This window comes from Papaver somniferum, chromosome 6 (assembly GCF_003573695.1).
Source record: "Papaver somniferum cultivar HN1 chromosome 6, ASM357369v1, whole genome shotgun sequence".
Classification (NCBI taxonomy): Eukaryota; Viridiplantae; Streptophyta; class Magnoliopsida; order Ranunculales; family Papaveraceae; genus Papaver; species Papaver somniferum.
This window is the reverse complement of record NC_039363.1, coordinates 169,536,693-169,564,272: the sequence shown is the minus strand read 5'-3', so window position 1 is coordinate 169,564,272 and position 27,580 is coordinate 169,536,693. Positions and strand designations below refer to the sequence as shown.

Sequence of the window (27,580 nt, the reverse complement as noted above, 5' to 3'; positions counted from 1 at the left end):
TTCGGGATTAAAGTGTCTACAAGGTTTGTTTGGATTAGGAAACTTGTATGACGGTTTGTATGAGTGTTTTCCAAGTTTAGGATTTCCTAATTAAGGTGTGAGTCTATTTTTAGGAGTTCTAAGATTTGGGGAGCAAGGATTTGTCTACTATATAAGAGGGCTTATATTGTGAGTAGAAATCCATTCTCTTGGTTAATTCTCTTAGAGAATCCTCTCTTTATGAGAGTGGTTGGGTCACAACCGTTGTGTCCTACTATGGTTGGTAAATGGGCAAAAACTATGTGAGAAGAGTGACTTTTAGAAAGATCGGGTATGGGAGAAACCTAGGGTTTCTAGGGTTCATATGGGAGAAGCTAGAATTCATGATGTGCTTCGTGTTCTTGTCTAAAGTCGAAGCAACCATAGCGGTGGAAGTTTATGGAAGAAGAAGAAGAAGAAAAAAGGAAGAGGTAAACTCTTCGTAATATGTCTTATTGTTTCAAACGTTTAGCGCTAGTGGGTTACATAACTAGTTGATTATATGATGTATGCCGATGTAATAACTTGTTATAATAATGAAGATTTTTGGGGTGGTTTTGGCCGTGGATGTAGCCTACAAAGGTGAACCACGTAATCTTTGTGTCGTGTGTGATTGTCTATTATCGTGTTGATCATATATTCATGCTAGTATTATCCGATCATGCTAATCTAAAGATGTAAGTAAACGGATCTGAGCTAGTTATCTAAAGTAGGATGTTTCATGGAATTTACTTCTATGTAAACGTTCCGGTTCGAGATGCACGTAACCTCGGTTTCCCGACAGTATGAAGTCTTATCCCAGATTCGTCCGTCCTGTTCCCTAACTCAATGGAATGGTAACACCTTTCGCCTCATAGCTGAATGGGAGAGGCGAGGGCGAGGCGAATGCACTGCTACTGCTTGGTCGACCTATGATTCCTCTCAAGCGGGCGACTACACCCCTGCTAGCTTTGTTGCCAACTATCGAAGCGGGACTGCTACTAATGGTGATCTTGCTGGTTTTGCTCCTATTCCTCATCGCAATAAGACTCCCACTGGGGGTTTTAAGAAGTTGTTGTTGGAAGAGGATTCCGAGGGAGGAGAAACTTCTAACAAGCACGCCCGTCATACTAGCGACGTCGCCTGGGATCGGGTTCCTCTTGCTATTCACGGTCCTCTCTTAAGTGGAAAATTTCCGCCTCCGGTCGAGCCTTATCCATTATGGGTAGTTAATGCTCATCGGGTAAGTTGTTTTATCTGCTCAATTGGTTGGCTCGAGTAACCAATAAGGTAGTGTTTTAATTTGTTCGTATTTTTCAGCCTAAGTCTCAAAGTAGTCAGCCTAGGGTTTCAACCCTTCGGAAGAGGGATAGAGGTCCTAGCGCAGGAGTCGAGGAGGAGACATGGAAGGTAACAAGTATACCTCTCTGTTTACGGTACATGTACTTTCCCCTATTTGTTTCCTTGAATGGATCTGACGGTGACTCGTGTGCAGAAATCTAAAGCGGATAAAGGAGAAGACGTCCCTGGTGTGGTGAAAGATGGTGAGGATCCCGAGGATCGGCTGCCCTTATCTCAATTCTTGAAGAAGTTGCCCCAAGAGTCTTCTGACGTTTCATCTACCATTGTAGGTGGTAAAGATTGAGGTAAAGGGAAGGAGACTGCTCCTGAGGGTGTGCCCCTGCAATCTATTGCACCGCCTGCTGGTAAAGGGATTGTTATTTCTGATGCTGAGGTAGTTATGGTGATATCCGATAATGAAGACAATGAGGAGATTTTCGGAGACTCGGATGGGGAGTCCGAGGGCTCGGACCAGGAAGAGGAGCCAAAGGGCCCAGAGAACTCGCTTGCTGGGAAGAATTTTGGTAGCGACCATCAAGTGTTAGGGAACCCTCCCAAAGATGTTTCTGGCCCGAGCTCGGGTGGTAGCACTTTCTTTACCTTCTCAGATCCGATCTGTGACTCCCTGGGTGCACTCAATTCTCCTGACTTTAGCTAGTATACTTGCGATGAAATGATCAATGTTGTGCCCCTCTATGCTGGTTTAGCGGATAACTTTGACGTTATGATGAGTCACCTTTACTTAACCATTCACCCATTACGGGAGGAAGCGATTTAGTGATGTGAGACGTGTTTCTTTGTAGGCTGCTATCCGCCGAAGGAGCTAGACGAGATGGAAAGACTTCGTTCCCAGCTGCAACAGGAACAGGGACGAGCCCTAGGGATGGAAATTCAACTATCCGAAGCTAAAGGTATTTGTCTACAACTTTGTTACCGTTGATTGATCGTGTAGTGCCAATATCCTGAGTGTAGCATTGTCTTCTTAGCTGAGATTTTTAGCCTAGATAGAGATGCCGCCTCCGAATATCGTCGAGTGAAGAAGAAGTTAGAGATTAAATCAGGTCAGGTAGCCACACTTCAACATGAAATTCACAATAAATATGATAAGATCGATCGTCAGGCTTCAAAGATTGAGGAGATTCAGTCCGAGTTACTTCGATATCAAAGGTTTGAGTACGTGCCCGACGAGATGGATAATCTTCGGGTCTATTTAATCCAGGATCAAAGGGCCTCTTCCGAGAAAAGTTTGTTGGCCGAGTCTTTGGAGAGTCAGTGTGGATCGTTGAGACTTCAGATTAGGGACCTGCACTCGGATCATAGGCGGCTGTTGCAGGCAAAAGATAGTGCCGAGAGATCCACACAAGAGTTAGAAGGGAGACTTCAGAACTTTAATCAGATATCCAAAGAGTTGGAATGGGTTCAGGCTCAGTTGTCTGGTCTTTAGTTGGCACACGATCGACAAATGGCTAGTTGGAGCGATCACTAGAAATATTTCCCCACTAATGAGTTTAATGAGCAGCATTTCAATGAGTTGTCTGCAAAGACATCTGCCCTTGAGAGTTGCTTGTTTAAGTCCGAGGAAACCGTTAAAATAGCTTTACCCTTGATTGAAGGTGTTCCCATATGGGTTTAATTTCCCCGCTGTCTTTTTTTTATGTCATATTGTTTGTCAAAGTTAAAGGTGCTGATCAGTTTGTTATGTTCGCAGTTGAGCAAGGGAAAGTTCGATCCTTGGAGGAGGAGGTGACTCGATTAAAGGCAAGCGAGGCTCAGCTGATCGGGAAGGTTACCTTTGCTGAGACTGCTTCAGCACAATTGACTCTCCAAGTTGCAGAGGAAAAAGGGAGATTTGCTACCGAGTTGGCTGAGAAGGTCAAGGCGGGTATAAAGGAGTTTCGTGAGAAGAAGCGAGATGATCTTGCTGCTAAGAAGGCAGGATCTGATTCGGCTCCTCCAAAGGAGTAATTGATGCCTTTTGTAGTGATGTGTCACTATTTTGCCCTTTTGCCTCAGGCTGTAATTTTTCCTTTCGTGTGAATACCTTAACCGCTTTTGAACATGTTGTTTTACGGGGTGCTGCGTCACCGGCCAATTTCTCTTTTGTTAGGGCTTGTTTTCGTTTCTGACTCCGTTCCTTTGTTTCTTTGACTTTATCGCTCGTAATTGTTAACCTTTTAGTTCCTGCATGTTGTGCCAATTATCCATATGTCAGTATAAAGTTCCATTTTTGTCGAACACACTCAACAGGGAGGGTCATCATGCCCAATGTCATGTCCCGATTGATGTATCTCATCACTGTCATTTTGATATAGTGGGAAGGTATTTAGTCATTCCTAGGTTCTGGGGCTCGATATCCCCAGGGAGTTATCAATTAACTAGCCTGGGCAAGTGATTTCGGCCACTTGCGATGGGAGCAATGTTGTATGCTCGACTGTTGGGTACTCCTGCCCCGATAATCGGTCACTGGTTTCCAACCACCATGACCCTTAGACTACCTTGACAGTTGCACACTGCCACTGCCCCGAGTTCGAATAGCCCGTCGAGTGTAAGACACCTCGGCACTTGCACACTGCCATCGCCCCGAGTACGAATGTCCATTCGAGTGTAAGTCACCTCGGCACTTGCACACTGTCGTCGCCCCGAGTACGAATGACCATTAGACGCAATTGTCACATTCCCTACCCCACGTGGATTTTTAAGGAAATAAATGACAGAGTATCATACCTGCTCCTACACCTCTGATGGATGATATAACTTCAGGCGTCGAGCATTCCATGGCCGTGGTTCTGGTGTTCTATCCGGTTTCAATATCTTATACGCTCCTTCTCCCACTTTCTCCACGATAGTGTATGGTCCGCCCCATCTTGCCGCCAATTTTCCGCCTTTCTTGTCACGTTCATAAATGGGTAGTTCCTTTAGTACCAACTGTCCTGGTTGGAACTCCCTTGGTCGGACTCGTTTGTTGTATTCACGTTGTAGTCTCCTTTGGTAGTTTTCCATTTTTTGGAGAGCCATTTCTCTAGTTTCTTCCAAGTCATCGAGCTTGGACAGAATTAGATCTTCCGAGATGTTCCACCTCCATGCCTCTGTCCTTGTGGTGGGTATCATTGTCTCAGTAGGAAGGATGTCCTCGGTTCCATACGTTAACATAAAGGGCGACAAGCTGGTCGCGTCCCTTCGGGTAGTTCTGTAATCCCATAGAACATTATAGATCTCCTTACACCATTCGCCGTACTCCCCATCCAACTTCTTTTTCAGATTGTCTGCTATTATTTTGTTCGTGATCTCGGCCTGCCCATTACTTTGTGGGTAAAGGGGTGTCGCCTTTCTCTTTCGAATGTTGTAGGTGTTAAATAGAAGGTCAATATTATTGCCTTATAGTTGTTTCCCGTTGTCCGAGACGATTGCTGCCGGTACGCGGAAACGACAGATGATGTATTCCCAAATGAAACGAAACACGTCATTGTCCTGAATGTGCCTCGGTGGTGCAATTTCCACCCATTTGGTGAAATAGCCACGATCAAATACTTTATTTGTACCGACCCGACATGCAATGGTCCCACGATATCGATCCCCCACTTGGCGAAGGGACAAGGGCTAATCACTGAGTTTAAGGTCACTGCAGGTGCGTGTATCTTCTTGCCAAACTTTTGGCACACGTCGCAAATTAACGCCATATGCTTTGCATATTCGTTCATGTAGGGCCAAAACTATCCCATGGTCTTGGCTCGGGTTGCCAGACTTCGACCCGAGATGTGATTGCCCGCGGCGCCATAATGTAGCTCATTCAAGATTGAGTGCTCTTCCTCTTTGCTTAAACACCTCAAGAACGGTCCTACGTAGGATTTCCTATATAGGATACCGTTTCTTAATTCGTATGTTGCTGCTTTGCTTTTGATTTTGTTGATCTCGGGTCGTCCCTTTGGTAATTCTCCCGTTTCCAAACATTGATGAATGGGTTTCCTCTAATCGCCAGCTTCATACTTATCGGCCGTGGTTACAGCTACGTATGCTTTAGTGTCTACTGTTTCAGGTATGGATGGCATCAAGATCCTCATGACTCGGATGCCTTCAATAGTCGGGTCGGTTAACATTGAGGCGATGTAGGCTAGTGCATCATAGTGTCGATTATCTTTTCTATAGGTTTGTCGGAACTTAATGTTGGGAATCTGATTGATGTAAAATTGGGCGAGTTCCCAATATTTCTGCAATACCGGATCGTGGATAGCGTATTGTCAACGAATCACTAACTGGGAGTCACTAGTTAACCTCACATCATGAATCCCCATTTCTACGATTAACCGTAAGGCATGTATTGCGACCTCGTACTCAGTGACATTATTTGTTGCCTTGAACTCCAGCCTAAACGAATATACCATCTTTTTCCCTTTTGGTGTAGTGAAGACTATCCCAAATCCCGATACGTCTTTATTGGATGATCCATCCACGAATACTTACCATCGTGTAGGGCTGTATGTTTCAAGAAGTTCAGATGGATCTTCTCGGACTTATTCCATGACCGGAATATCCTCGATTTCATCCTCATCGTCTAAGGGGAAATATGCTAGAAAGTCGGCCACCGCCTGTGCCTTTACTATTGTCCTCATTTCATAGAAGATGTCGAACTGCTTAATTTGGGCACTCCATTTAGAGATCCATCCCGACCTTGCCGCACTATCAAGTACTGTTTCTATAGAAGACTTTGTGAGCACTCGGATCTTGTGAGTTTGAAAGTACGTCCACAGCTTTTGTGTTGCAAATACTAGGGCGAGTATCAATTGTTCGATTCCGGTGTAGTTCTTCTCCGTCGGGTTCACAGTCTTACTTATGAAGTATACAGGTTTCTCTTCTGCTCCAATATTTTTTACTAAAACCGCACTTATAGCATAACTAGTTGTTCCGAGATATAGGGTAAGCACTTCATCGGGCTCGGGTCTTTGTAATACGGGTAGACTTGCGAGATGTTGCTTAATCTTTTGGAAAGTTTCCTCACATTCCTCGCTCCATTTGAACTTTTCTCCTTTTCTTAACGTCCTGAAGAAGTCTTTACATTTGTCCGACCATCGTGAAATGAACCGTCCTAACGCCGTCAAGTTTCCGTTTAACCATTGCACGTCTTTAATCGTTACTGGAGACGGCATTTCCAGGACGGCCCTAATTTTGTCGGGATCGACTTCTATACCTTTATCAGTGATTATGTATCCCAAGAATTTACTCGAAGTTACCCAAAAGGTGCACTTGGCCGGGTTCACTCTCATCTTATATTTTCTCATAGTTTTCCCGAAGATCATCAATATGGCTGGATACCACCCTGCTTTTTACTAGTATGTCGTCCACGTAGACTTCGATGATGTTGTGTATTTTATCCTCAAACATGTCCTCCACTAACCTCTGATAAGTGGCACATGAATTTCTTAATCTGAATGGCATTTTAGTATAACAATATAACCCCCTTGGTGTAAAGAAAGATGTATGTTCCTGATCCTCGGGTGCCAAAGGGATCTGGTTGTACCCTGAGTACCCTTCCATTAGTGTTATCGCCTTGTATCCAGCTATGGATTCCACTAGTTGATCGATGTTGGGGAGAGGAAAGCTGTCCTTTGGGCAAGCTTTATTCAAATCGCTGAAGTCGATGCAGATCCTGACCCCTCCATTTTTTAGGGACTATCACCATGTATGATATCCATTGCGGGTATTGGGCCTTTCGAATGATTCCAGGCACTTGTAACTTCTTCAACTCAGCCTCTACCTCTGCTTGTAGCTCGAGTGCAATTATATGCATCTTTTGTCAGATCGGCTTGAACTTGGGATCTATCCTTAGGTGATGTGAGCACACCTCCGAGTCAATCCCCTCCATGTTGTGCATTTTCTAGGCGAATACGTCCATATGTTCCCCTAATAGAGTTATCAGCTGTAACGACACGGATATATTCCTTGGGCTTTGAGCCCTAGCCCAACCCGTATGAATATTTTTTTTTAGCCAAGTAGTCATCCCTTAGCATCAATTGGTGAGCATGATTAGTAGATTCCTTGGAAGAACTCTAGTTAATAAAGAAAAACAAAAATAAAAATAAGAAAAAAATTTAGCATGTGTGCCACGTTACGGACATGAGCGGTTTTGGTCTTTGATACTGTAAACCAAATTTAATGGGGTGAAGACTCATTTTTCATTGTCTTATTCAACACTGTCTTCTCCTTAAACCACTGTTTCTTTCCAACCTTCTCAAGCAGATCAGAAATTGTTGATTTGTGAAGACAAATTTGGATGCAACTTCTATCCCATTTTTGATTAAGAATTTTGACACAGGTAGGGTTTTTTCTTATTTATACTTTGATTATCAATTGTGCTTATTAACCTTGTTTTGTGAAATTTCTTTATTGATAATTTTATGATTCTTTCGAACCAACGAATGGGTATGTGAGATGTTTATGAATTCTCAATTTAGTTCACGAATTTCCTTCAAATCGTCACTGTTTGCTTGAATGATTTTTGCACAACTATCAATTGGGTTTGAAACCCTATACCTTTTTGTGGTTAATCCCTGCATGCGAAATGGGATAATTTTGAATGTCACAAATTGTTTTACTGGGATTTAAAAGTGTATGCAACAATCGACGTTTTGATTTCCATCGATATCCAACTAAATACCTCAGTAGCCTGTCAAGTGTTTACGAAAATGACCAAACGAGAAACACATTTGAAACTTTACCATTAGCTGGATTTTTCTTGGCTTTTTTAGAAAACATAGCCAAAGTGGTGTTTTTGATGATTGGCCTATATTTGTTCTGTTCATGCTTCTTGTGCTTTAATGCTTTGTTGATTTTGTAAATCCTAACAATATTGGAAATTTGAGAAATTATGAAACTTCTGATTTCTTTTTGATTTGCCGATACTGCCGAGAGGGAATTCAGTTTGAAAATTTTAGGAACTTCTTTAGTACTGACTACTTATCTCTGATGGCATGAGCCTAATTAACCACTTGTTTTAAAAAGAATTCCAATATTCACAGTACTTACTTAAATTAATGTCCTTGGTGTCATTTATGCATTTTGGTTTAACTGTATAAATAATTGTTGCCTAGTTATCTTTGTTAAACCTCTTGTCTATTCGAAAAGAATTCCTAAACTTGTAAACTTGATTACACAGTAAACCTTTGGCTTCGCAATGTTTTACCGAGTGCAATATAAAAAAAGAGTGTTTGAGTAACATGGGGTTGGACGTCTCACATTGATACTGCTTCTTATAAATTTTGTGTTTATGCTGTTTTCCTACTTGATACCTCTTGGCATTACATTGAACTTATAAATGGAAATCTTTGCTGGACGTCAGAGTTTAGTTGAATACTTTGAATTTTTTGTGAAATTTTTATAAAATGAGATCTTTAGCATTATTATGTATTTCACGTTTTCGGTAATAACATCACCCTCCACTTTGGCTAGTGATTTCACTCTCTCTTAAGAAATGGATGCATTTAATCTTGGTATATAGACTGTATTTCAGTTCGGTATTTTGCTCCGGGAGCAAGTTTTTGGATAAGCTGCGGCATCACTGCCTTTGACTTCTGGTTGTGGTTTTAGAAAGTGTTCTTCACTTAAGATTTCACTTGTGGTTGTTGTCACTAAGAACTAGAAATCTTTACTTTAGGAATGTCGGGCCTAAGTGGCACCCCACCACCTCAGTGGCAACCCGGAATATCGTTGCGGCAACGATGGCTGGTAACCAGAACTACCCTGATGGTGGCACTGGCCATGAAAATAGTAGAGTAAATGTTGTTTACAGCTCTGAATCTTGTTTAAACGGTATTTGCGTAAGTATTTCTTTCTCTATTAAATCATTGTTGCTGCTCCTGCATTTATATTTCATGATCAACTTGTTTAGTTGTTTTACATTTTGATTGCTTTATTATCGGCACATTACTTCGTAACCCCTACTGGGCAGTGGCTCACCCCGTTTTGTTTTGTTTTCCCTCAGATCTTGAGGAGAGGTTGAGGCAGTAAGTTAGAGAAGAGCTTACGACAAAATCTTGAGCAAAAATTGGTATTTTTGCTTATATCTCTAATATGTATATCACGGGGGCAATATGGGGTAGTTTAGTATCGGCATTTCAGCTACCTTTTGTTGTATTTATTGTATCTACATGATAAGATATCTGTGGAGTTTTTAATCAAATGGGAAAAACCTTGGTTCTGCTGTGTATGTTGGGTCTGATTTTGGGCATACACGGACTACAGCTCCTTTTACTGATCAATTTTGATGCATTTAAATTTCATAAAATGTGATATTACCTCTTGGTCTTTCAATTTCTGACATTTCTAAGTTGTGGTCTTTTGACATACTCGGGATATCCAAAATGCTACTAGTATATTTGACTCATGTTTAAATTTAAATTTCAACTGTGTACTTGTACCATTTCTGGACTATAAAAAAATGTGTAAGTGGTGTTCAAAGCTATGCTTTGTTGGGAGACGGACTCAATGGTTCCATTCAATTCTTTTTAATACACGTTTTGGAACTTAATTGTTGTGTGGACTTAGCAGCTCTATTTTTCTTAAAAAGTTGTTTGCTAAAGATTAATTTCACATTGATTTTTTTATAAATCTTTTGGCAACCAAGTGTAGGAGAGTTTTCATCTTTTTAAGTTTTAGTTTGTGACAATAGTATTTAGAAAATCTTGAGAACTTCCTTTGACTATATTACGGTCGAGCTACGAAAATGATGTTCACTCCTTGTTTATTTGAGTGTCGACAACCTTGTATTCGTTGTTGTTTGATTTCTGAATTGGATGCATACATTTTTACTTTCTATTTAACTTTCGAGTGACGTACCAGGGGATTTGGCTTTGCCATTTTTACTTTCTATTTAACTTTCGAGTGACGTACCAGGGGATTTGGCTTTGCTGGACGGCAGACGTGTTGAAATCTGACCCGTTCAAAGGAAAAATTCATCGGTCCGTTACAATGGCTGCTTTGTATGTTCGTCCGATAACAAGGTCCCAATTCTAACTAATTTTTATTCTTTCTCGGTTCCTAAGTTGATCTCCCGAGTAGACTCTAGGGCCGAGAAGTTGGGCTTTGGTTACTTGATCGGTATCGTCTCCTTTGATTGCTATAAGATCTCTTTCTCGCCTGCTTTATAGGCCATCACTTCTTGCGGAATTACTTTCTCTAGTTCTTCCCCCGCCTTTGCTTTATTCTTCACTCAACGCTGTCTTGATTGCTTCTCTTCGTTTTGTTGAATATCAAGTTGCATCCATTGTCTCGCGGCCTGAGGATCGTGTATCACTTCAACAACTCCCCGACAAGTAGGGAACCTCAACCTTTGGTGGTAGGCAGAGGCTACCCCTTTGATGCCTGCGATCCAAGGTCAGCCGAAAATCGCCTCATGAGGTGATACGACATCTACAACGCAGAAGGTGGTAAGTGTATCCAAGTACCCCTTCCCATCTGAGACTCTAAGCGTTACTTCTCCCTTTGGTATGGTTACTGTCCCATTGAAGCCATAGATCCGATAGGTTGAAGGAATTAAGATGTCATCAGATAGTTCCATCCTTTTGAACGTGTCGCAGAAGAGGACTTCAGCTGAACTCCTACTGTCCACTAGTATCCTTTTGACTCCCCATTCTTCAATGAGTAAGGCGATGACTAGGGGATCTCCGTGTGCTTGGCCATTCATCGGGACATCTTTAGCTGAAAAAGTGATCGGCTGCATCATCCAGGCCTCCATAAGTAAAGTTTTTGCCACACTGAAAATCTCTTTTCCAGCCCGATCTCTCTTGTGAATTCGTGATGTAATGCCAGTTCCCAAGTCGAATCCTTGTGTGGACGAATGCGAGATGGTATTACAGACGAAATGGGTGCCCCTATCGATCCTTACCTAATGCACAGGGGCGTCGGGTACGTTGGGTGTTGGTGCTCTTTGTTTAACAAAGTGATGCAAGTATCCGTCCTGAATCAAATGTTGGATGATGTCCTTTACTTCCCGACAATTGCTGGTAGAGTGGCCTCGTTATCGGTGGTAATGATAAAACTCAGGATGGTTCCTTGTCTCGTCGAATTGTATCCCTCTAGTTTTTGGGTACCTGATGTCGCTTCTTTTCTCTACTTCCTTAAAGATTTCTTCTAGTGGTGCGTTTAGAGGTGTGTAAGTTCTCGGCTCATGACAAGGCCTATTTCCTTTCTCTATTCATTCCTTCTTACCCGAACCTTGATGTGGTGTCATCGGCCTCTTTTCTGATCGCTTTGAGTCCCTTGAGGAGTTGCCCCTACTGCTGCACTAGCTTCTTGCACTCCTCTATCTTGTGCTCCTTCCTGTATTTCCTCAAATGCAATGTAGTGTTCCTGCATCTTTCTCATCTCCTTCAATGTTTGCGGGATTCTCGGTGTACATAGGTATCCAGATGGGATCGGACATCCCTAAAGAATTCTCAAACCCGAAGATCTGTTGGTCGACAGGCACTTTCCCGATATCGGTGCACAACTTTCTCCATTTGTCCGTTAAAGATCTTAAGGGTTTCCGGAACCTTCGTGCCAAACTGAATAGATTATTTATCCTTGGCCGAGCGATACTGTTATGCATGTAAGTTTCAAGAAATGTTTCCACCAAGACTCCATAACTGCCAATGGACTGATCGGGTAAGGTATAGAACCAATTCCTCGCTTCCCCTTCCAGGCTCGCCGGAAAAAATTTACACGTGACCACATCTGAACTCTTCCATTGTAATAATGACATTCTATACATCTTGATGTGCTCTCTTGCGTCGCCCGTGCCGTCAAATCTGGATGGGAATGTGGGAAGTGTGCATTTCGGGGAAAACATAGTTCGTTCTAGCTCTCGGTGAACGGAGTCTTCTTTGCTTCACTAATTACCTCCGCTAACTTGTCGTCCTCCCCATATCCAGCCAACTTCTTAACCATTTGTTCAAGTTGTTTGAGCTTAGCTTTAGTCGAAGCATCGGGTCCACCATTTTGCACTTCTTCATCGGTCGAGGAATTCTCGGGAGGACCATGTCCACTCCTCGCACGATTGGGGTTGGGTGCCCGCCCTTGGCCAAGTGGTGGAGTTCTGGTGAGCCTTGATCGGGTGTGGTTGTTGGATGCCCCTTGGCTCGTTGATCCTCGCGACCTAGACCTCTAGTTCTGAAGTTGATAATTCTCGTGCTCTAGTGCTAGATTTCTTATTTGTAATTCCCTCATTAGGTCGTCCTTCCTTCTATGGCTGGATAGAATTGCCATCAATGTCGGGTTGGTGCTCTCATGGATCTAGTGACCGTTCACATGATTTCCTGATGTGATAGGTGGCGCAGCTGGTGGTGCTGCTGGTGGCGCTGTTGAAGGTGCGACAGGGGGGATGTCTCAGGTTGTGTTATCTCGTCCCAAACGCACTTGACTAAGCCTTTCTTCTTCTTGATCCAAAGCATACTGGTACTCTGCTCGTTGTCGGGACCTCCTTCGATCTTCTCGCATCATTATCGTTTTTTCATCGTCCCCCGTGTATGATGTAGTCATTCCATCCACCATATTCTCTGGTCTCATTTAGCTCGGGTTGATGCGAAAAATTCTCGGGGGAAGATCATCGTCCCTTCCCAGATCAACCTCCTCGTGAACAACTTCCATTCCTCCACCCGGTGCCCGGGATTCTTCCATCTGGTGTTGTCGGCTGTTCTGTCGTGAATCCGTTACTTCTTCCTGCGCGCTTGCTACTGCTACCGTATGATTCCTCAAGATCCTGCTTGTCCCTGAAGTGCTAGCCATCGACTCGGGTGCACTTTGTCTCCTAGAGATCGTCCCTACCTACATCAGCCAAACATGCAACACCTCACTTTAAAATGTTTTCGAAAAAGTTTTCAAACGAAGTACAAAGAACTAAGTTCGACGAGCAAGAAAAGTCTAATCAAATACAATTTCTCCTCTTTTCTCTGTTGAGTTCAACAATTTGGTAGTTTTAACTAATAATACAGTTTCTTGAAAAAGTGCTTGACACATCGCTTTTAGTACTCTCGCTGTGCATTAATCACAATTTGTCCTAACATTCCTTGTGCCAGAAATCATTAACTGCCAGTACAATCAGTCGGAGAATTTATTTCTTGGCCAAGTTCTGGCGTGGTGATATCCTTTCATTGTTTTGCCGGTATCGCCACTCTCATAAGTTGTCGGAGTAAGGTTTTCTCGACGATTCCTTAGGGACTTCCCTTAGAATTCCTCAAGGATTGATTTACCTTGGGATTTTCTTAGGTTTTCTAGATACGTTGTAAGTCTCTCATAACGGACCCAAATGAGATCGCCGCCGAAGTGATCCTCAGATCCTTTCGAGCCATGGTTTTAGTAAACCCGACTCAATAGTTTTGATCTGGTTCTACGTTGTACTTGACCACTTGACGATCCTTATTACCCTAAAATAAAAAACAACCAGCGAGATGAAGTTTCATTTTAACTACAACCAAACATCAAAGATGTTATTTTGGGAGCTCATGAATCTCTAACAACTCGGCTTATCGAACAAAAGGAGCAATAAAAGAACAACACCCTCAAACGAAAAGCTTAAAAAGAAATCTTGTCTACACTTATACCAGAAAGTTTCAAACGCAAAAGCTTATTATTTTTTCAAAAAGAAGAAGCAATGATTCACAAATCTCATCTACTAACTTATCTACCAAAAGAGTTTTCCTTTTAGCTTCAACCTACACACAAGGTGATTTGGGAGCTTTGGATTTCTCTCTTTTAGTAACCGATTTCAAGGTATCCGAAGATGTTAGACTTTCCCCTTAGTCGGCGCCAGAATGTAGATGTGGAAAATCCTACTACTACATCCAATGATTCTTAAGAACACATAACATAAGTAAACAAGCAAGAGACGAATATGAACACAAAATATACGTGGTTCGGTATGATTACCTACGTCCACGGGGATAAAGGGATGATCTTGTTACTCGATTCAAGGTTACAAGTGATGATTCTCACACGAAGGTTCTCTATTCTCTCACAATGGTATTACAACACTTTTCTATCCCTGGAATTCCTTGGTCCTTCCACTCTCTACAAAGCTCTCTATTTATAGGCTCTCCTGATGGTACATCCAAACTACAGTGTGTGTCGTGGTATATCTTCCTTGCTGTTCTTCTGCCCGATATTGACTGCTTGGTATAGTATGACCCAACGTCGTCCTTTATTCCTGGCCCGACATTACTATCCCCGAGTCCTACTTTGACCAGATTCTTCTTATCTTTCCAACTACTTTGTCAGAGTATTTATTACTTTGTTGTCCGACCGACTTCTCTCCATCACACCCGAGCTCTGCTTGTTCACGTGCTAGCTTCAGGCTTTAAGGGGAATGATTCGGTGCTTCATTCTTCCTTTGTCACTGGTACGATATCGCCCAGGATTTCTCCACCTATGTCTGTGGATTATTTACACCTACATAAAGTTTATGCGTCGGCTCCTGAGGTTAATGTGTTTTCGGACACCGGCTACTTCACCAACTTGGGCATTAATTTCAGGTGTTCTATTTAATCTATAGAATGAAACCACATTTAAGGCCCTTGGAGCCAGATGTGGTGGTCCCATTAAAATCTCGGATGATCAATATGAAGTACCATCTGAAATGCATCAATCAGATGGTCAAACTGATGAAAGCAGTGTTGTTTTTTCATTGGAAGAGCCTGCAGCACCAGCTCATACGTCAGTTCTGGATGTACCTTCAAGAAACAAAACATTAAGAGCCTGTTCATTCAGTTGGGAGAAATAGAATCCTAAGAATTCAATTATGGGTTAATCCAATTCTTGAAATTAGATTCCAAGGAACTTGATTCCAATCCGAAAAATTCATGTTTGGTTGAGGTAATTCAGTTACCTTTATTATTACCTCGGAATCCAATTCCATTGCATCATTGGACCAATGCGATGGAAATCTATCATTTTGGAGGGAATTGAATTTCTAGGATTATAATTCTCCCAACCGAGCGGGTTGTAAATGCACCACCAAAGGTTGTTGAGAGCATTAACTGTGTTTCTTTAGAGCAGAAGCGGGAGATTTCAAGTTGTAATCGGGTTGGTGAAATGAAAAACATTTCAAAATTATACCGGGCCAAATCATCCTTCAATTAGCAGCGAAAATAACGATCTTTTAGGCACACTTAATAACGTTGCTTTTTCTTGGAACGCTTTTTTGGGTGTCATTCTGTATTTGCAGGGGATCGTGATTTTAGTTTTAGTAGGACATTTGGAGGTAAATTGTATTTGGGTACCCTAGGTGAACAAAAGAATGGGTCCTTTTCTATATTACCGAATTACCGGTATATTACAATAAAAAAAACTTGCCAGATAGCAAATGATGGTTCAAGTGTAATATTAACAATAAAAATGTACCTAACAACACATGGTGATTTGAATGTAATATTATCAAATATTTATTATCTTGTTAAAGAAGATACAATGCTAATTATGGATGTAAATATCGTCCTCTTCGCATTTACGCTGCGAACTCACTTATAATATTGTCCTAGTCAATACTACGTAGCATATCTTCTTCAATAGATAGCATCGTTAATCCGTTTGAGACATCGTTAATCGAAGGTACGTAGGACTTGATCAAATTTAACTTCGAAAACTTCTCTGTACAGATGCAACTGCAACATGGATTGTCAATAAAAATACATATGCAATAGACACATTTGAAAAGCAATCGCCCATATCCGATAAAAAATTCAACACTTTGGTAGCCTTTTCAGTTTCCTTAGACAAAAAACTTCGTAAAACCTTCAACTCCGTGTATAACTCATCCCCATTAATATCTAATTCCATTTCATAGCTCAGGTATTTTTCAAGTTTAATACAAAAATTCCTTAAATTATCATTATCAACCGACCTTAATTTTTCTGAATGAAACAAAAACCCAAAAGTTTCCTCGTATGTTTGAAATTGTTTAAACCTACGTTTGAGAGAAGAAACAGATTAGTCATTATAAAAATGAAATATTCAGTGTTAGAGTATGATCTTCAAACGTGTGAGTTGTATGATGTAAACATGCTTGTAAGTGTGTAGAGTGTCTGTTGTATAGTAACTGACAGTCACAGGTCGTTGTGTACGTTAGTCACCGGTTCAGGTGGTTAAAAGATTTTCAAATCTCATAAATCACACGAACAATGTGTGAGAGTCTGTAATGAAAAACTGAGAAGAATTTTATCAATAGATTTCAGAGAGAGTGTCTAACGATCTCATCTCTTTCAACATGGTATCAGATACCGTTGCAAAACCCTAAAATCAAATTCAAATTTCTTCTTTAATAATCACCTTCTTCATATTACAATGTCAGATCCGAATAAACATATACCTGTAACCTTCAAAACACCACCAAAATTATCAAATACCAACTACTCTCTGTGGAAATCTCAAATTGTTCCACTCCTATGCAGTTACATTATCTTTCGTTTTGTTGATGGATCATTTCAATGTCCAACGAAGTTATATCGTCGTACTTCAGAAGATGGTGCTAAATTATCAGTGATGAAAACTTCGTTGATTCAGATCCAGCTAATGATTTCGTTCGCAATCTTGCGTGTCTTTACTGGGTAAATCAAGATCAAGCTATTCTGTCTTGGCTTTTTTCAGCTTGCACTGAAGAAATACACTCTCAGGTTTCTTTCCTGAAGTTTGGTCTAGGCTAGAGCATAATTGTAATTCTACAACCAAATCGAGATTGATGCAATTGAAATCCGATCTCATTACACTGAAGAAAAGTTCTAATTCAATGTTAGTCTATTTCAACAAAGCAAGAGAAATATCTCATCAACTAGCACAAATCAATAGACCTATCACTGATGACGATCTGGTTTTTCACATTTTACAAGGATTACCTTCAGAGTTTAATGCTTTCAAGACATCGATTAGTACGCAACAACTCAAGAATGAGAACCTCATCACTTCTTGTGAATTGCTTGGCTTACTTCTTTCTTAAGAAACTAAGATGAATTCTGAGCTTAATGTTAATCTCTCTGCTGCGTCTGCAAATTTATCTCAACAACATCAGGTTAATTCTTCTCCTTCTTATGGTAATCAATTCAAAAATTCTCATAATTCTAATGCTAATTACTACAATCATTCATATGATAATCCACATAACTATTTTCGTGCACAAAGTCACTGGAATTCATATCCTTCTAGAGGAACATTCAATAGATCAGGTGGTTTTAGAGGTAATCGTGGTGGTAGATTTAGAGGAGGTTTTCGTGGTGGAAGAATGTCTAATGGAGGTGGTAGATTTGGTCCACCGACTCCTCCAAGTAATTTCTATCCACCAACTATGAGATATAATCCTGAACTGATTGTCAGATATGCAAGAAAGCTGGACATTTAGCCACTACTTGTCACTACAGATATGCACCATCTGATAACTATATGGCTCAAGCTTACAATGATTCTTATAACTATTTTGGTGATGACAAGGAGGAATTATGGTGTCCAGAACCTGAGGCTTTTGCAGTGTATAACGAAGATCCTTATACTTCACATTCTGGTGCTTCTACTTCTTATTCTGGTGCTTCTACTTCTCAGTCAAGTTGGATTCCAGATTCAGGGGATACACATCATCTTACTTCTGATCTGTCTAATCTCAAATTACACTCTGAGTACCAGGGGACTGACCAAGTGCATGTAGGAAATGGATCAGGTTTGCATATAACTCATATTGGCTCATCCAATTTTCAAAATGGATCTACAAAGTTTATTATGTCAGATTTCTTCATGTGCCTTCCATTACTAAAAAATTAATATCAGTGCATCAATTTACCAAAGAAAATAATTGTTTCTTTGAATTTTATCCTTATAAATTCTTTGTGAAGGATATGGTTACTCACAAAGTTCTCCTTCATGGACCTGTTAAGGATGGACTATATCATCTGGAATTCACAGCAGCTCAACTTAAACAAGCTTTTGCATTAAGTACTTCTACTATCTCTAGCTGGCATAACAAATTGGGTCATCCTGCATATCAAACACTGAAGCATGTCTTGGCTTCTGTTGATGAGGTTACTCATGAGCATTTGTCTACTACTATTTGTTAGTTAGCTAAAAGTCATGCTTTACCCTATTCTACAATGTCCAATAACAAAGATTATGGTCCTTTAGACCTTATTCACACTGATGTATGGGTATCTCCTTTATATTATGTGCCATTCATAGACTCCTTCAGTATATTTACTTGGTTATATCCTCTGGCATACAAATCTGAAGTTCTTGCTACATTTGTCAAGTTTAAAGCTCATGTGGAAAATTTGTTGTCAAGGAGAATAAAATGTATTCAATCAGATTGAGGAGGTGAAAATAGAAATGTGTCAACTTATTTGGACTCATGTGGAATAGGTCACAGAGTGTCTTGTCCTCATGCTCATGCTCAAAATGGCACAGCCGAAAGGAAACACGGGCACATAATAGAAACTGTCTTAGCGCTACTGTCTCATGCCTCTTTGTCATTATCATATTGTTCATATGCATTTGAAACTGCTAATTTTCATATCAACAGACTCCCAACTTCAATTCTACACAACGTCTCTCCCTTAGAATGTTTGTTTCATCTACAACCTGAGTATAAATTCTTAAAAACATTTGGATGTGTTTGTTACCCATGCCTCAGACCCTTCAACAATCATAAACTACATCCAAGATCTGTTAAGTGTATATTCTTGGGTTACAGTAATTTGCACAAAGGTTATAGATGTTTAAATTTACATACAAACAACATAATCATTTCCAGAGATGTTGTTTTTGAAGAGATTGCATTTCCCTATGCCAATCTGTTTATACCTCAAGATCCAACTTCTACAACTTTAACAAGTGTATCCATTGTGTCATCACAAGATGTTACTCCTGCAACCAATATTTCCAATGAAGTCACAGTTCCACTTGCTGATATCCAAGAATTTCCTACATTATCTGCATCTACTTCTGCATCTTCTCCAATTACAATTAATACTCATCCTATGCAAACAAGAGGTAAAATGGGTATTTTCAAACCCAAAGTCTATGCTTATGAGGTACAATCAGTGTGTGAAGATATCACAGTTCTAACTTGCTATACTGAATCCTGCTAGAACCCCAAATGGAGAGCATCTATGGATGAAGAGATTAATGCATTGATACAAAATGGCACTTGGAGGTTAGTTGTTTCTACAGATGCTCACAATGTCATTGGGTGTAAATGGATTTTTAGAATCAAGAGGAAAGCATATGGCACTGTTGAAAGATACAAAGCTAGACTAGTAGCAAAAGGATATAATCAGGTTGAGGGTCTTGACTATCAAGATACTTTCAGTCCACTAGTGAATCCTACTACAATGAGAACCATTTTTTCTGTGGATCTGTATTAGAATTGGAAAGTAACACAATTGGATATGAAGAATGCAATTTTGCATGGTTATTTAACTGAAGATGTTTTTATGATGCAACCTCCAGGTTATTCTGATACTGTTTTCCCACATCATGTCTGCAAGCTTCAGAAGGCACTTTATGGATTTAAACAAGCTCTCAGAGCTTGGTTTGACAGACTAAGCAAGTTCTTACTTCAAAATGGTTTTCAATCTTCTAAGACTGATATTTCTTTGTTTTACAGAGTTACAACATCAGTTACCATTTATATCCTTATATATGTGGATGATATACTAATCACAGGCAATTTTACTTCTATAATTACTTCTCTCATTGATGCCATGAGCACTGAATTTGTTATAAAGGATTTGGGAACACTTCATTTTTTCTTAGGCATTCAAGCTATTCATTCTTCAGAAGGTATTCATCTTAGTCAGACTCAGTATATTTTTAACTTACTATCTAAAACTAAGATGAGTGTCTGCAAGTCCTCTGACACACCTTATTCTAAGCCACAACCAAATGAGAACTCTCCACTATTTGAAGATGATGTCTTGTATAAAAGTATCGTTGGAGCTCTTCAGTATGCAACCATCACCAGACCTGACATAGCCTTTGCAGTCAACAAAGCATGTCAGTATATGCAGGCTCTTACAAAAGCTCATTGGATTGCTGTGAAAAGAATACTCATATATCTTCAAGGAACTTTATCATTTGGTCTACAATTTAGAAAATCTTCTTCTTTGCGATTACAAGAATACTCTGATGCTGACTGGGATGGTGATACCTCTGACAAAAGATCTACAAGTGGCATGGACATATTTTTGGGACCTAACTTAATATCCTGGTGTTCTAGAAAGCAGAAAACAGTGTCAAGATCTAGTACTGAAGCAGAATATAGGGCTCTAGCTGATGCCACTTCAGAAATTATTTGGGTTCAATCTCTCCTCTCTGAACTCCAGTTTCAGTGTTCTACTAGACCAGTGTTGTGGTGTGATAATATGAGAGCAACTTACTTAACAGCAAACCCCTTTTTTCATAACAGAATGAAGCACATTGGAATAGCATTTCATTATGTCAGGGAGTTAGTTGCAGCCAAGTCCTTGGAAGTTCGATTCTTATCCACCAGAGAAAAAATTGCAGATATTCTTACCAAGGGTTTGTCTACCAAGCGTTTTTCACTTCTAAGGTTCAAGCTCAGTATCTCTGCTCCTGCATAGACTCTGGTCGTGCGGGGGTGTTAGAGTATGATCTTCAAACGTGTGAGTTGTGTGCTGTAAGCGTGCTTGTAAGAGTGTAGAGTAACTGACAGTTACAGGTCGTTGTGTACGTTAGTCACCGGGTGGTTAACAGATTGTGGAAATTGAATTAATGTCCCTCCTTTTGATGGCTTCACAAATATCCTTATCATACAATAAATATATCCCTCTCCATGTAAAAATTCAATCGGGTCAATCAACATTTATTTTCCTTTCCACATTTATCCTTCCTTCTTTAATCCTCATCGAATTATTTCACTCTTCCTTCCAAATATGAAAACTATACTTTTTCTTCTCTCTCATTCTATTTCAACTCATCACCCGCACCTATGCAACAACCACCACCAACACCGCCACCACCTCCGCCACCATCTTCAATTCGAACATGTTTGTAATAACCTAATTTCATTTGAGAAAGAGAGTTTTTAGAGGAATAATTGAGAGAGCTATAAATTCTGGCTGGAAATTAGTCAAAGAATCAACTGAGATCTAGATAAAATCATTATCATCAACAATTCATCATTAAGATTTAGGAGAGATCTCATCTTAGTTTTCGATTTGTGGTAATTCGATTTTTTTTAGATTCAAATCTACAAATTTAGGTCCAAAATTTATAAAATCAAGCTTAGTTTTCAAACTATATAGAGATTGTAAATTTGATTTCATTTGTTTTTGTTGTAAATGCAGTTGCATGTGTTAGAGGTACTATTGTGAAGTAGATTTGGAGTCGGATGCGCTGTTGGTGGTGACAAAGTTGGAGGTGGTGCTGGTGGAAGCGAAGTATTAGGTTTGGAGAAGGAGATGCTTCTGTGTTGGTGATGGAATTGGTGGACTTGGTAGTGGTGGCAGTGGAATCAAATATTTTGTATCTGATTTGGTGGATGCAAAATTTCTCAGATTGGGTATTGTCAATATTAATTTGATCTTATCATTATTGAATCCTAGTAGTACCAAATTTCTGTTAAATTTCTTGTATGTATCTACTTATTCAATTTTACTTCTTAAGGAAGTAATATTAATATTAGCTTGACTTATGAATTTCAATGGCTTATCTCATTTAAGGATGCAAATATTGAACTTGATGGAGCAACATAACGGCCAAATATTGAGATTGATCTGGATGTTTAGAGGCTTGTAACTTGGGTGTTTTCTGAAGGTACCATGCCTTCTTGGATATTTATTGGATCTTTATAAAGGTACATAAGGTTACTTTATAATTGTAACACCTAGAAAGCTTAATCTCAGATTAACAAAGTAGCTTTCATGTATATGCACATGAAGACGATAATTGAATTTTTATGTAATCTAAACAAGGCAGTCTAGAGTTCCCAACCAAGTACTCTTGATTTCTCAAGTATTGGAACGAGATGATTGTTTATTTTTATCTTGGGGTATGTAATTAAAATTCATGATTAGTTTATTAGACTATTTTTCTTTGTTTTGTTATCCAATTTGTACATGTGGGTTTGAACTGTGAATTTGCAACTGCATGTTTTGGGTATAACAAACTATATAAGTGATATATAGTTTTTAAGTTGATCACAAGCTAGGTATAGTGAGTAAGGATTTTGGGTATTGTCAAACAAACTAAAATGTTGTTTTGGTGGTGGGTCTAAATTTTGTTGTAATTGAGATGACAGTGGTGGATTTGTTCTAGTAGTGAGGATGGTGGTGGTGGTGATAGCAATGTTGGTGTTGCTGGTGTATTTGCATTTTAGGTATTATGTATAGTAGTGAGAATTTTATGTAAATGTTTCATTTCTGACTTGTTTTCGTCGTTTGTGTACATGCCAACAATTCTGGATGGATTTTTACTTTGACATGCACTTACCCTTGAAGCTATACTAGTGAGTTCCACTTCCATTTACTTACTTGTATAATAGTAGTTACATTTAGACGAACCTATTGTGTAATGGTATCACAACTGGCTCTAGTCAGAAGATACGTTTTCGATTCACGTTGGGTTCACTAATTTTAGTATATCAATTTTCGGGATAAATTTTGGTTTGTTGACACTAGATTTTAGGGTCAACCGATACATTTCTTCTTTATATTAAATTTAGCTGGTTGTGTCTATATTTTATATATTTTAGAATTGATTCATGCACATGTTGGTTTGTTTGTTCATTATTATAGTTATTCTGTTGAAATTGTGAAGTGAGAGGCCATCTTCATTATTAAAAATATCTATGATCTTCAGTTTTTATGGGATCGACTATTGATGTTGATCCCATGTAAAAAAGATCTCTGGATTTTATGTGATCAACTCCTGTTGTTGATCCCATTTCTATGGATCAATTCCTGTTGTTGATACAAATAAAAAGGATCTCTGGACTTCAGTTTTTTGGGATCAACTCCTGTTGTTGATCCCTTTTATTATGGATCAACTACTGTCGTTTGTCCCATTTTTCATGGATCAACTACTATTGTTGGTTCCAAGTAACAAAGATATTTGGACTTCAGTTTTAATGGGTTCAACTCCTATTGTTGATCCCATTTTTTATGGATCAACTACTGTTGTTGACTGCATTCACTGGATCAACTTCCATTGTTGAAACAAAAAAACAGAAATATGTACTCGTAAATTTATTTTTGAACTTTTAATTTTGGATTAACTTCTGTTGTTGATACAAAATTTTGGTGGTGGTGGCGGCGGTGGTAGATTGATGGCGACGTTGGTGGTGGCGGAGGTGGCGGCGGACTAGCATTGGTGGTGTCGATGGTGGTGGTGGAATGGTAGTTGAAGGTTGGAGGTGGTGGTGGACGTATGGTGGTGGTGCGGGTGGAATGATAGAGGAAGAAATTTGTTCCATTTTGAAATAAAGAAAAATATTATGTGGGTGAGGGTATTAGGGTAATCTAATTTTAAATGGATAAGGTTATTAAAAAGTATGGATATATTTATTGTTGTATAAGGATATTGTAAAATTGAGAAAAGGGAGAAGAAGCCACGAAGCAAAGAGAAGAAGAGGGGATAAATTCTATTAATGTGTGTATAATTATAAGAATTTATGTCTCTATTTATAGGGATAGAAAAAACCCTAATCTTAGACATAAGGGAATCTTAGTAAATAAACAATGGTTTATAACACTCCCCATGATGACCACTGTGGCTAAGTCATTACAAGCATATCAGGAAAACTCAAAAGAGAAAAACCTGAAATTGCATAAGCCTGTAAAAACTCAGACAGTGTTGGACACGCATATGTTGCCTCATTAAAACCTTGACAAGGAAACCCAGTGGGACAAAACCTTGACTAAGGTTAAAGAGTACAACATGTTGCGTCCAGTAAAATGCTCCTTGTATGATGGTGCTCCCCCTGGTGAGTACTTCAGTTAAATCTTGGATTGCAAATATTTGAGTCGACACTTACCAATTTCGATAAACGAATTTCTTGAGTGTCGGAGATAGCAATGCTTTCATGAGAAATCTGCCAGTTGATGAAGTCTTCTTTTGTGTGAGTCTTATTAATAGGTTTTCTCGAGTCTTCATGTTTCTTTCAATACATTAAGGACTTGAGTCTTGGATTGCTAATTTCTTGGAGATGATTTGCAGAAATAGTTGATGTAGTTTCTTCAACTAAGTGCCAAGATATGAATACCTCATAATACGTGAACAAAAATCGTATTTGTGAGAAGGAAATCCAAATTATTAGGAGATGATTAAGTTGATTTGGTTTAATCAAATGTGGGCATTCACTAAACAACCAAAATTGATAAAACTCCCCCTTGGATGACCATCATGTTGAATTAAATTGCTTCACTAAACCTTGCCAGTAAAACCCAACGGGAAAAAAATTGGACGAAGGAAAAAGAGCACAAATATCAACATTTTGAAAGAAAATTAAACATCAACGGGATGTTGCCTCATTAAAACCTTGTCAGGAAAAAACACTTGGGAGAAAACCTGAAACGAAGGGAAAAGAGTACTACTTTTGACGTATTTATCGATGCTAACCCAACTATATAAGTTTTTCAGAAAATAAGTATCAAAAGAATAACTCTAGTATATCTTAAAGATGAGTTTATGCTAGCATAATTCTAACTGCAGATTTAAGAAAGGAAAGAAAATAGAACTTATGCTGCTAAAGCGTGGATTTTTGTGTTTTTAAGGACTCCACAAGAGACCTACAAAATTGATATCATCCGGATTTTTTTGTTTTTAAGGATTGTTAAACCTGACATAATCGAGTCAAGTGGTTGCCTGAATATAATTTGAATCCTCCAAAGATTACAAATTTGAATATGTTCCCCGAGCACATCCCTTGAGTGAATGCAATACGATTCCTTCAAGACTACCACGCAAAATGCATCATATAGGGAGAACAATGTATTATTCAACCAATCCTCGGGTTTGAACGTATAACCCTCAATCGCTCTTAAAACGACTTATTTCTCTTAATACGTAATATGACTACACCAACCTTTAAGTAATAGGCTTGCAATTTTAAAGTGTTAAGTCTTGGATCCAAAATCGCGTTAATTGATAAAAATAATCCAATCTAACTTGGATTGTATGTCAACCAATCACGTATGTCGATTTTCTCTGCAGAGGGGTTCAAAACCACCATCATTTATTTTAGTAGCTACTTTAAATAAATATTCGACAATATATTAACTAATTACGATCCCACATAATTCTCAAGTGTAAGCATATCTTGGAAAAAAATCATAGAATTGCTGGTACCAGCGCCCACGGGCATTATAATCTCCTTATCTTCTATTGAGGAGATATGAATAATGAGAATGTGGATCTTGTTTTCATAGACTCAATTGGAGTACTATCTGTAGTCTCTTACGAAATGCTACGAATTTCATAGATATGACTAGATTTTCCTTTCCAAAAGGCATAAGCTTATTAAAAGCATAATGAAAAAAATAAATAAATTTGCGCCTTATTTAAGATGACAGCCTTTTTTGATTTGATCAGGATGGGAGAGAAATATAACTTTTTAAGTTAATGAACAACAACATCTGGTAGTGTGTAGTGATTATGGCGGAAATATTCTCATCTTATTTACGAAAATAAGCTTCATATATAGAGTATCATCTGATTAATTCGAGATATATACTCATTATGAAATATGTCTTTAGACATAAAAACAAATATAATCTTAATAGACATACATATATATACCATTAACCATGGATTACTTTTGGAACACAAAGAAAAATAAAATTAAATAAAGATGATATGTCAAAACCAAAAGTATTAAAAATATGCAATGAAATCTCCTATAATTTTGTAACCTCAAGAGCTAACGAGATAATGGTTTAAATTGAAGTTAGGACATTGTCATTTATCAAAAGAAAATTAAACTAAGATCCATATATAGTCTACAAGGACTAATAATTTTGGTTAACAAGCCGGGTGCACACCCATTGATCTTTTATGTCCTACCTTATCTCAACATCAGTTTGAACGGTCTTAATTTATGAGATTAATATCAGGAGGAAGAAAAATTTGCTCAATATCCATTAGGAATGCAACAATTGGTGTTTGCAATTGTGAAATAACATGATAACGACATCTCATCCGTCTAGGATTTATAGAGAAACCAATTTCAATTTGCATATATGATTCTTTTGTAATAAACAAATAAACTAAGATATCATTATCGTTATCGATTTTGGAAAAAATATATCCATTATTGGTTGAAAATAGCTAATAATTTAGAGAACATGTTAATTTATTTTCTCACATCTTATAAAAGTGATGGAGAAAAATTAATATCGATTGGTTTATACGGTAATTGTATCGATAAAAAGGAAAAAAAAATTTGTCGCGTTAGTCATCGCATATGAAAAATCCATTCCGTATTGAGGATGGTTTCTTGAAGATATATAGAAACAATTTATAATTAAATCATGTGATCTTCATCGAATGGATGAAGATGCCAAAATTAATTGGCCGTAGGTTTTTCAACCATGCACGTGATTAGCTACCGTAAAAGTATTTAAATTGTGATAACACCAGTTTTTGACGATCACGGTTTCAATGAATGAATAGAAACTGCGTAAACCATCTTTCGATGGATTTATTTTTCTTTTCTCTATGAACAAAAAGATAAAAAATTAGAGAAGAAATAAAATATAATTTTTTGTGATTACAGTTTCATTATTGGAATAGAAACCGTAAACCGTCTCTGGATGGACTTGTTTATTCTTCTTTCTCTATGTATAAAGATTAGAGAAGAAAAGAAATCAAGATTTTAAGATAAAATTGATCACCCACGCCCCATAAACATAAACTATGTCTTTTAGGGCTCACCAACGGATTTAAAAATAATAATAAATAAATATAAATAAATCGAATTAAAAGTAATCGATTATTATGTACTACATAGCATCTAAAAGATTATATGCGAGAGTACAAGACAAATCCGTTAGCTAAATCATCCACAATGTTTTTACCGCTTGAGACTTGTGGTGCTCATCGTGCTGCTTTGATCTTAGGCCTGTGGTGCTCATGTGCAGACGAACACTACATTCCAAAGCATAAAACGTCCACGCGTCCAATCAAGGTGATCAGTGGGTACATGAAAACAGTTCAATGTTAGCACTAAATAAATCAAATCTTGTTATGATTAAATAACTAAATAAATAAAACATCATAAAAAATCAATATA

General features: G+C 38.8%; 1 protein-coding gene and 1 long non-coding RNA gene across 2 annotated transcripts; both read left to right on the top strand.

Moving 5' to 3' along the window:
- The first annotated feature begins 1,738 nt into the window (after window positions 1-1,738).
- On the top strand, window positions 1,739-3,303 carry LOC113291790 (myosin-9-like). Its single transcript, XM_026541283.1, has 4 exons — window positions 1,739-1,967; window positions 2,142-2,249; window positions 2,325-2,774; window positions 3,014-3,303. The coding sequence occupies exons 1-4, from the start codon at window positions 1,739-1,741 to the stop codon at window positions 3,301-3,303; spliced, it is 1,077 nt and encodes a 358-aa protein (XP_026397068.1).
- A 4,140-nt stretch (window positions 3,304-7,443) lies between these two features.
- On the top strand, window positions 7,444-9,623 carry LOC113286408. Its single transcript, XR_003329272.1, has 3 exons — window positions 7,444-7,645; window positions 8,984-9,146; window positions 9,311-9,623. It is a non-coding gene; the product is annotated as an uncharacterized LOC113286408 (long non-coding RNA).
- Window positions 9,624-27,580: the final 17,957 nt, after the last annotated feature.